The sequence below is a fragment of the Cynara cardunculus genome, unplaced genomic scaffold (genome assembly GCF_001531365.2).
Source record: "Cynara cardunculus var. scolymus isolate 2C unplaced genomic scaffold, CcrdV1 Un_Scaffold_723, whole genome shotgun sequence".
Lineage (NCBI taxonomy): Eukaryota > Viridiplantae > Streptophyta > Magnoliopsida > Asterales > Asteraceae > Cynara > Cynara cardunculus.
Window position 1 is genome coordinate 63,529 of NW_020200608.1, and position 11,630 is coordinate 75,158.

At 35.8% G+C, this 11,630-nt stretch overlaps 1 protein-coding gene across 2 annotated transcripts; it reads right to left on the minus strand.

The window, feature by feature from the left end:
- Positions 1 to 37: 37 nt before the first annotated feature.
- On the minus strand, positions 38 to 11,428 carry LOC112501938 (aminoacylase-1). 2 transcript variants are annotated; one of them, XM_025105719.1, is made up of 4 exons: positions 10,573 to 11,428; positions 1,803 to 1,940; positions 675 to 914; positions 38 to 399 (listed from the first exon to the last, which is right to left on the minus strand). In XM_025105719.1, exons 1-4 carry the CDS (start codon positions 11,422 to 11,424, stop codon positions 283 to 285), a joined length of 1,347 nt encoding a protein of 448 aa, XP_024961487.1. In that variant the 5' UTR covers positions 11,425 to 11,428; the 3' UTR covers positions 38 to 282. The 2 variants fall into 2 exon arrangements, with proteins under 2 accessions (XP_024961487.1, XP_024961486.1); XM_025105718.1 differs by having other exon boundaries at positions 675 to 923.
- Positions 11,429 to 11,630: the final 202 nt, after the last annotated feature.

Genomic DNA, 11,630 nt, shown 5'->3' on the forward strand with positions numbered 1-11,630 from the left:
AATGCATACATGATAAAGGTGACAAATCTTGTATTAAAGCAACTGAGAAACATCCACCACGATTTTATTATTGTAAATGTGCCCATAAAATTACAAGATACATACATTCCACATTCCAGGTGTTACAAGGCTCGCCAATCGATTATTTTTCAGGCTATGCCTGAATACAAAAACTAACCCAGAATCTTTTTACAGCTCAACTCTGAAAGCTGCTGCGTCTTTTTCAGCCAATCGGTTATTTTTCAGGCTATGCCTGAATACAAAAACTAGCCCATAATCTTTTTACAGCTCATCTCTGAAAGCTGCTGCGTCTTTTTCAGCCTCAACGAAGGATGAGAAAGCTTTGAGTATTGACACGTACACATCAATCCCTTTCAAATATTCTTCCTTGTTCAAAAACTACAACAAAAACACCATAACCTATCATTGATTAACGATCCAATTCAATTGTTACTTTATCATGAGATTGTGATCAGACATGTTCATATACAGCCAATACGATATGAACAGTATTTCAAAGTAATTTTCTTACTTTGTTTTTCCATTTTGTATTTGCATTCTTTCCTTTTCCTTTTCCTTTTCCTTTTCCTTTTCCTTTATTTTGTGTGTGTGTAATGCAGGTTCACCTAATAGTAGTTAGTTCAGCTGACAAGTACATAGCAGAAGAGCTTCACCTCATTATGGTCATGAAGGAGGATAGGAGTGTTTGCCATGGGAGAAAAGCCAATTGCTGGAATGCCCCTCAATCGGAAGTAACGAGCATCAGTTGAAGCCGGAAAGATCTCTGGTTTTCCAATTTTCCCATTAGCTTTATGTATAGCTGCCTCTAGCAGGGACCACCAAGGATTTGAACTGTCATGACCTGTCAAAATGGGCTTTCCATTCTCATCGTACACGGAAACCTTCTGCTTAAACTGCCCATGCTAATAAATAGTTAAAACAATGCGTATCCACAAACTAGGACCATGTTGCATTGAAACAGGAAAAGTCCCAAATGAATACATTTATATAAAACATTGTCACATAACAAAACATGCTTGTATTATGTCAAGGGAAAGAACCTAAACCCACTAAAGATGTCCTCATCAACAATTAATGTAGAGACAAAAATCTTAAAAAGATCTCAAGACGCTTATGTTGGTTAAAGGCAACACAACTTACATCCTGCAATTGATCGGAACCCTAAGCATCATGGTTTAACATAATGTTGATGCAATAAGTTTCAGATGGAAGCAAAAGAAGAGAAGCCCTTGAGATATGTTGTTGAACTTGAACCAAGTACAGAAGGCAGGATATCCTGAATCTTTGCTTCAATACATATCACTGTTTGGGGTCTAAATATTGTACAAGTATAACACCGACAAAGTGTACACGCTACAATTAACATATCGTATTCCATAAGTAGAGGTTTAACTTGTGTTATAGAAGTTATACATTCATGTCTTCAGCTGCTACTTTTGGTTTTTCATATATAAAAAAATGCATTTGGTAGGAGACCTTGGTCATTCACACTAAGCTATCAGCAAGAGCTATTGCCATTTAATTGGCTATAGATATTCCTCCAGGAAGGCCGACATACTCTAAACAGATTAAACAAGGCTATAACGATGTAAGATGTATGGTGCTGTCAGTTTCTCACTTCCCAGAGCATGCATTTACATGCATTTCCCTCCATCCCTGGATCTTCGTAAGAAAGTCAGAATGAAATAAAAGAGAGGCAAGTGCGGAACTGAGGATGTTGCTCCTCTCAACCATGCAAGACGAGAAATTTAAAGAAAGGAGGGCAGATGGAACCACACTACCTCAAATGTCATGTTGCGTGAAGCTGGGGCCCATTCTTCAGCAATTCGTCTCTCCAAGGAAGCTTGATCAGCAATTGGTGGGACTCGAATATCAAAACCAGCCTGCGCTTCGGATGGCTGCAGATTCATGACAAACCCCTGATGGAGAAAACAAGTTGATTATGCATTATTACATACCTCTTCAATGACAACTAAGACAGGTATTTAGTATGCACAGTAACACACTTACACTGAATGAAACCAAGAAAAACGTGGAGTAATTCCTGTAATGTTGACTTCTTTATGCATAGAGACGTTTATGTTAACGCACATAAATATCGACATAATTTATTAGTTCAACTTTTGAAAATAACCATGATCATATGTCAGCTTAATCTTTCATGCTAAATTTCACTTGCATATTTCAGCTAATGCAGGTACACCAAGAACTAAGAACAATGTAAGAAGAAAACTGATAAACCTCCTTTGAGGTTTACGTACAGAAGAAGGAGTTAGTTGAGTCTGTTTAGTCTTTGCTTTAAACGTGAATAAGGGAGGGGTAGATTGGTAATTTTGTTTGCTTAAATAGTGAGCTGTTGGTAGTAGTCGGGTATTTTGTTTTTGTGATTTCAGTTGAGTTCGATTGGAGCGTAAGCTTAGGGAGAGAACCCAGACCTCTCGAAAGTCTGGGAATTGTATCGACTTCGTACCATAGTAAGATTGGCCGACAATCTCTTACAAATTCGTTCTAATTGAAGCAGTTCTGTTACAATAAGTCGTATATTGTATGTTTACCGCTGTCGATTTGAGTTAGGAAGTGCGTTTCAGTTCACGATTCAAGCTAGGGTATAACAAATTGGTATCAGAGCATGTTACGATTAGGGATGGCGAATGTCACGACTCGAAGTGCTAACAATCGAATTGAAGATTTGGAGAGTAGCATAGGATCAATCGAAAGAAGTCTGGAGCGTATTGTACAACAAATCGAAGATTTGAGGAACGATTTTGTAAATCGAACGAACACGACCAATTTGTCCGATGAAGAAACAGTTGCAAGAGTGGAACAAAGAGACAGATTTCGATGCAATCAGAGTCGATTTTCAGCGGTGAAGGGGCGCAAACTAGAGATCCCTGTTTTCGATGGCAGAGATCCCGACGGATGGATTTTGAGAGCTGAACGTTATTTCATGTTGAATCAGTTGAGTCAAGAAGAGAAAATTGACGTGTCGTTTATTTCTTTTGAAGGAGATGCATTAAAGTGGTTCCAATGGGAGCATAAGCGACACCCTATTACAAGATGGGAGGATCTGAAACATTTGTTGTTAAGACAATTTAGGTCGTTGACAGCATGTTCGTTGTGTGAACAGTTTCTGTCGGTAAGGCAAGAAGGATCGATCGAAGAATACAGAAGGAAATTTGTTGAGTTCGCGCGCCGTTGGATGGGATTCCGGAACAGATTTTTTTAAGTCAATTCATTAATGGATTGGAGGAATCTATTAAGGTGGAATTAAGACTCTTGGATCCGTTGACACTTAGCGAAGCAATGGAGATAGCTATGAAGATCGAATTGAAAAACAAGGTGTTATCGAGAGAGAAGAGTGCGGGATATGGCAAGAAGACAGGTTCGTCTTTTCATTCTAATCCAGAATTGAAAAGTAATTTTTCTAATCATGCTTCTAATAGCGTCGTTAGTTCTGTTAATTCACCGTCATTTACAAATAAAACGATTACCGGGTTCCGGCGTTTGTCCGATCAAGAGGTTAAGCAAAGGAGATCGTTGGGTTTGTGTTATGGGTGTGATGAAAAATACGTGCCTGGCCATGAGTGTAAGAAGAAAGAGATGAATGTATTGCTAGTTCAAGAGGATGTTTTTGAGGATACGGAACCGGAACCGGAGGAAAGAGCTTGTAATGCGGCAGAAGTGACTGAAAAAGTAGAGGTACTTTTAAATTCAGTTGTGGGTTTGACTAATCCTAAAACTATGAAGATGGAAGGAAGGATTGAAGGACAAAAAGTGGTAGTGTTAATTGATAGTGGTGCCACACATAACTTCATATCATACGATTTAGTGAAAAGAATGAATTTAAAAGTAGAAGCTAATGGTGAATATATTATTACTTTGGGTTCTGGAAACACGGAGAAAGGAAGCGGTATTTGCAAGGGGATAACGTTGTTTTTACCAGAAGTTGAGATAAGAGAAGATTTTCTTCCTTTGGGTTTGGGTAATAGTGATGTGATCTTAGGGATGCAATGGTTGGAGTCTTTGGGAGCCACGTATGTTAACTGGAAGTTACAAGTAATGAAATTCACTTGTGGGGGAAAATCCGTCACATTAAAGGGTGATCCATCTCTGGGACGTTCGATAGTGTCGCTGAAAGCTATCGAAAAGGTGATCAACCATGAAGGTCAGGGTGTGTTGATGAAATTGGGTACTTGTTCGGTATTTTCGGAGGAAATGGCAGAACCAAATGTGGTTTTGGATCCACTACTAAGAGAATATGAATCAGTTATTAATAGGCCGCGGGGATTACCACCGGAGAGGGGTAGGGAGCATGGGATTATGTAAAAGGAAGGGACTGAAACGATTTCCTAATTACTTTTAAATGTTAAATGGTATTGATTATCGAGCTTTGAAGCTTCTTGGGAGAATCTTGAAGCACCACTTCAGCAATTTCCTAGTTGTCACCTTGAGGACAAGGTGAAATTTTTTTTTGGGGGGGGGGGAATATTGATAAACCTCCTTTGAGGTTTACGTACAGAAGGAGTTAGTTGAGTTTGTTTAGTCTTTGCTTTAAACATGAATAAGGAAGGGGTAGATTGGTAATTCTGTTTGCTTAAAATAGTGAGCTGTTGGTAGTAGTCGGGTATTCTGTTTTTGTGATTTCAGTTGAGTTCGATTGGAGCGTAAGCTCAGGGAGAGAACCCAGACCTCTCGAAAGTCTAGGAATTGTATCGACTTCGTACCATAGTAAGATTGGCCGACAATCTCTTACAGATTCGTTCTAATTGAAGCAGTTCTGTTAGAATAAGTCGTATATTGTATGTTTACCGCTGTCGATTTGAGTTAGGAAGTGCGTTTCAATTCACGATTCAAGCTAGGGTATAACAAAAACATCATGATTAGTGAAACATGCTAGTCATTCTAATGATTTAAGTGAGTGTGCTTATGAATGCTTCTGCTAAGTTCCCTTTAGCACATCTTATTGAGGCTTTCTCGATAATTCTCACCATGTTAAAAGCTTAATGTGAGCTTTTTTGCTTCAATGCAAGATAAGATGGTGATCCGTCTAAAAGTGTCTGATCCTGATCCTCCTTTTAAATTACACTGTCCCATATACCTAATCTGGCATATATCTATCCATCTATATATATATAAGCAAAACTTGGAGTTGCTTAGGTGGCACAATGAGAAGCCTTCATTCACTTTTTTCTATTTTCTCAGAATTTTGATTTTCTTTTAAATAAAAAGCTTCTCATTGAATGAGTTTTAACTTTTCACTTTACCTATCATCTTCTTTATCATTTTATATGATTTTCATCACACAACATAAATACATCAACAAGTATAAGTTCTATTTGCCTTATATTTTTTAATTAAATCAAATATTTTTTTAATGAATCCAACATTTTTTAATTAAATTTATATAATTATAATTTTTATTTTTTTGTTACTAAGGGGTCGTTTATCAAACACTCACTCAGTAAGTGCTTACTAGTAAAATTTAACATTATCGTTTACTTATCGGATAAGATTTTAGTCCACCAAAACGGCATCGTATGCAACAGTTTACCCGGCAAATGCTTACCATGGTAAGAGTCGTCGTCCTCACTTACCAAGTAAGACTCTTGGTCCTTGTCTCGCTCTTACCGGGTAAGATTCTTGATCCTTGCCATATTCATCCGGTAAGGTAATGTGACTTGGTAAACTCTTACCCGGATAACCGTTTGGTAAACGGCCCCTAAGTAATGAAACATCATCAATATATCTAGATAACTATATCCATATATATATATATATATATATATATATATATATATATATATAAGCAAAATGTGGAGTTGCTTGGGTGACACAATGTAGAAAAAATATTCTTCAAATCCTTTTTTTCTTAAACTTTTAGTAATTTTTATTTTTTTCTTAAACTTTTAGCAATTTTTATTTTTTCTAAAGAGAAAAATCACTTCAAACAAGTGAAGAACACGTTTCCAAGTCTTAATTTCTTACAACAAATCTTTTCTATTTGCTAAGTGTATTCGTTTGTACTTTAAGATTGTTTAGATAGGTTTTTTTACCTTATCTTTTCCGCAAACAATCTCTAAAATTTGTATTGATCCTTCTTTATCAATATATAATTTTAAAAGTGAAAGTTTATGTGTTTGTATTCATCCCCTCCTTCTACAAACTGTTACCTATAAACTCTTGTAGATCCGGCTGGGACCAACACCTTATGTGGACCCGAGGTTAAAGAACCTGTGAGAAGTTGGTTTACTTAACATGTAACCATGAGATCTCAAAGAAATATTTTTATACATGAAAGTTTATAAGATTATGTTAACTATTTGGAAAGAATGTTTTATCATGAAACCATAACTATTCATTAAACTTAAAGCTTATGTATTCATGTATGCAGGACCATTCCTGACATTTTTTAGGCCCCAGACGAGATGTGAAAAGGGGCCCTCAATAAGTACAATATTTTTTCAAAATATTGTTTTTATCATCAGAAATAACATTGAATTCATATAATTCCGTTTTTCCGAGTATTCCTAGACGCAAAATCAATCGATACTCATTTCTAAATTAATATTTTCTACTAGAACATTTTTATGTAGCATCGTCAATTTGTTCCATCATCAAAAACATCTTATGATATATCTTTGGTACATAGAATGACATCATTTGGGGTCACAAAGTTGATTCTTCCGATTTCCGAGTGACACTATGTAAATCAATGTAAATAGGGACCATTTTAAACTTTTATATTTTGTCTGCAAATTTGGGAGGATTAACACCATTATGAACTTTTATATTATGTTTTCAAATTTCGGAAGGAAAGAAAAGAATGAGAAAGGAAAAGAAAAATAAAAGAAAGGAAGAAAAATAAAGTTTTTTATTGTGTTTTTAATAGAGAAGAGAGAGGAAGGAAAGATAATGAAATAATAAAATTTTGATATAATTTTTTTCCTTTCCTTTTCCTAAAAAATCTCGAAAACAGAATATTTTTATTCCCCCATTACTTTCCCCTCTTTCCTACGTAAAAGAAGACTTAAGAACATAGTGTTAGGGTTAAAACAAACTTTTTTTTGGAATCATCAATTTTATAAATTAAAAAACTCATGTTGATGATAGTTTGAGATCTTATTCTTCTTTTAGAGATAAAAGAGTACATAAGATTTATGCACTCAATGTTAGATAATAAAGAACAACTATGAAAAAAACAATTATAGTTTTATTATTCTAAATATAGATATAAGTTGTACCGTTTCATATAGTTGGTAATTTTTTCAAAAGATGAGGGTTTTATTAGCTAATAACAAGAAAATATATTATATTCTAATATAAAAATAGAATTCACGCGATGATGGAATAATCAAAAGAGTCGATTGGAGATAAATTATGGAGAATATATCAAAGTTTTCGAGGCAAGTAGTTTTAGACGTCGGTTTTAGATAAAAAAAAAACTTAGAAAAACATTAAATAATATTATATAATGAACGACAAATTAACCTTTTTATGTATTTTTTTTCTCCAATATATTTAATTCATACATGATTGGGTCTTAATAGTTAATGTAGTACCAAAATATTTTCTGGTCCTAATAGATACTAATTTTTTTATGTCTCTTCTATTTACTAATTTTGTTATGTCTCTTCTATTTACTAATTTTCTTAAACTACTATAAGACTATTATATATATACTACAAAAATTTGGGCCCCTAATTTGTGGGCATACCCTCCCCCAGGAATGTCCCTGCATGTATGTATCTCAAGAATCAAGGAGTAGGAACAAGTTGAAGTGTTGCTATTCTAAGATGTTAGAATATTATAAGTTATAAATTTTCGCATTTCCGCTGCTGTAATAACTCTATTATAATGAAATAAAAGCTTAAGATATAAAGTTTCTTTCATTCACTTGTACTAAGGGCAAAGGACGATACCCCCAGGAATGGGATGTTACAAATGGTATCAGAGCATTAGTTTAAGCGAACTAAGATTGCCTTAGATTAGGTAACTTAGACTTAAATCGAGCAGGATAACATTGGATATTTTAGCATTATATTCAAAATAACTAACATATATATGAACTCCATCAAATTATTTCGCTAATTTCTCATCCTGGTCGATATAACCATATGGGTTAGTATCTAGAAAGGTTGAATCGGCTGAGCTGTTGACTTCAAGAAAAAAAGAAGTCAGATTATAATTGCACCGAATAGATCCTAGCTCCCGTGATACCTGCCTGGCTATTTCATATTGGTAGTCAGATGGATCAGTAAGAAGTGTTTATCTTAGCAAAATAAAAAAGTTGTGGTGTAAGAGAAATAGATTACAAACTTGCATAACCTTAAAAACAAGACTTAAGAATTTATACTTTGATGGAATACTTCACTAAGAGTTTATTCTTCGATGAAATACTTTAGTAAGATTTCCTTTATTATGTTGGAAAATGGTGATCAAACATCAACTAGTTAAGTAGTATATGGGATGATAATTAAATGAGCATGTTGAATCAAGATTAGCTAATTTAGTGTATTATTCTCAACTGTACTTAATATTGTCCATATCATAGTAACCATGTTTTGATATATAATATTAGACTATGTTAAAAGTTAATATTATTGAAAGTAAATAATTCAGGTCAAACTTGTTAAAAGGTATTATACGACTATGATACAAGACTATGACGCAAAAAGATGTTTGGGACATGTATGTTGTCATTTTTATTAAGAAGAAAGTCTAGAAGGAATGGTAGAACAACATTCAACACTAAGCATGTCATGAGTGAGGTCATACAACCAAGTGTTTATGTAGGCCAAAGCTAAGGTGAATCCAAGGTTAAACATCGAGGTAGAAGCTAAGATATAGGAGTATTAAACAATAAGAAAATTGTTCTGTCAGTTCTTGAAATTTTGTAAACTAGTAAAGGATTGTGTTATAGATAAGGATTTCAAATCATAATCAAAGGATGTAATATGTGAGAAAGATAGTGATTAGCCATCTAAAGAAATAGGCCAAGAGATCAAAGTTGAGTTATCCTTTATGCAATAAGTCTAACAGAAGACACTTGTGAGTATGACAAGTAGGTAGCATAAGGTTCGACACATGTGTTAAGTCATGACATTCAATAAAACAATATAAGAAGATGCACTTGCTATCAGTGTTGTATGATGGGCATATAAGATCAAGTTGTCCCAAGCTTCAGTAGAATTCAACAATAGTCTAGATGTCGACATAAGGAAGTTCAGTTGAAAAAAAAAAGAAACCAAAGGCAAAGGACAAGGCATATGTCATGATAGCAGACGAGGCCTAAGGAATCACCAACATGTGTTTCTTGGCAATAATTATTGTACCCTAGTTTTATTCGATTCAAGTACATCTAGAAGCTTTGTTTCAACTACTTGAATATAAGAGCTAAACAACTAGAATAAGAGTAAGGTACTAATAACCATTAATGGTGGTCAGTCAAAGGTTAATGAGATTCTTGAGGATTATTCGATCAATCTAAATGGTAAGAATTACCTAGTTATGTTGATGTGCTCAGGAAAAAGATGATATAATATCGGAATGGTTTCGTTGTCAAAGAATGACACAGAAGTGGTGTTTGAAAAGAATATGATTAAGATAGAAACCTTGAAAAGAGAATCAGTACATGTGTATAATGTTAGATGAATAGGTGAAATAGGAACTATCTCACCTAACTACCAAAGTCCTACGTTGGAAAGAGGATATCAGTTTTTCCTACCATACATATCTTCTTTATGCATCTACTTGTTGGAACCTTTAATGTTTGTCAGCCTTAGTATTTCTAGTTTTTACTGTATACCAACCTTAGTTTTACTTGCTTTTACTGTTTGTCAGACGCAATCTTCCTCCTGCTTTAGTAGTTTGTTTTATCGCATTATGTATGTTGCTTGTTTGCACACACTTTGCAACTACTTACCACACTTGTTCCTAGTTATTTTTTGCAGCTTCTCTATCCCTTGAAGTAGAGATAATGTCTGCATACATCCTATCCTACCTTCCTAGACCGTACCTCTGTGTGGGGTATAATGGGTTTATTTGATTTACTAAAAGACTTGTTATTACTAGCTGTTAAGTTGGGATTATTAAATTTGTGGACTGGGGTTAAATATCAGATGAGGTCCCTGTGAAGGTGGGAACGGGTTAGGAGATCCGGAGATGGGACCACAAACCCCACCCTAACAACCTATTTCCATTGCATCAAACCAATCGTCTTTGATGATTCCATTCCTTTTCCTTAAGCACATCGTAAGAGAATGAGACGGGTATTTTGCAGGGGGAAAAAATTAAAAGCACCTCATTATATACTCAAGCAATCCATTTAACAAGACGGTTTTTTTATTTTCAGGAAAACTTCAACTAGTTATGCAGAGTAGAAACATCTCACTGCCTCCTATAAAGCTCTGATTTCAATGCCAAACATGTTAACCAGACTATCATGTTCTTTCTTAGCTCAAGTTTTAAACTTGGTTGATGACTCTGCTGTGAAATAGGTTTGAAGTTAGAGGGAGGGAGAGAGAGAGAGAGAGAGAGAATTTTACTACATACAGTAGGAGAAGGGGTTCCAGCTTTAAGGAAGACCATGTTGACAGAGACGACTTCGCCTTCAGCCTTGAGACCAGCCTTGACCAAGTCAAACTGAGATGCCCTGAACCTCCTTACGCTCTCGATACTCTTCAACAAATTCTCCATGGCCGTATTATCATACAGCTTAGCTCCATGCCCAGGCGCTCCTGTTGCTTTTATCACTAACCACATTGGACACCTCTCTGCATAGAACAATCTATAATTATCCTCCGGCGAAGCCAATCCTTCGTCCAACACTATCCCAACATTCATCTCATCAAATATTTTGGACTTGGCAAACACCTCCGCCCCATCGTGTCCACCAATTTCTTCATCGGGAACAAACGAGATGTATATTGTCCGAAGAGGCTCGAAATTCGAATCCTTGAGCTTGCGAATGGCTTCCAGGTACTGCAACCCAACACACTTCATATCCTGTGATCCTCTAGCGTAAATGTTACCGTCTTGGGGGTCGATTGCGGCGTCAAACGGAGGGTGGGACCACTTGTGGGGTTCCACGGGGACGACGTCGGTGTGGGAGTTGAGGAGAATAGAAGGGAGGTGTGGGTTTTTTCCAGTCCATTTTAAAAGGATTAAGGGTTTGTTGTTGACGAACTCTAGGGTCTGGGATTCAAGGGAGAGGGATCTAGCTTGGGAAAGGATGAAATCTGCAGCTTGATGGTAGTTGGGGGTTGGATGAGATGTATCGATTTGAAGATACTGTTGAAATCTTGAAAGGATTGAACCTTTGGCGACAGCAGATGGGACTACTAACACAAGGGCGACGACGACGACGGAGATGAAGCAAGAGAGACGAAGGCAGCTCATCGTCATCTTCATTCTTTCAGTCTGGTTCTCATTCTAGTAGGGCTATTAACAAACATTCTAGAGTAAGTTACATTTTCAGTCCCTGACGTTTGTAGTTTTCATCGAAATTGGTCCTTAAATTTTTTTTTACTGTAGATTTGTCCTTCACATTTGCAAAATTTCTTGAACATCGTCCCTGTCAGTAACACCTGTTAAAAATTTCTGTAAACACT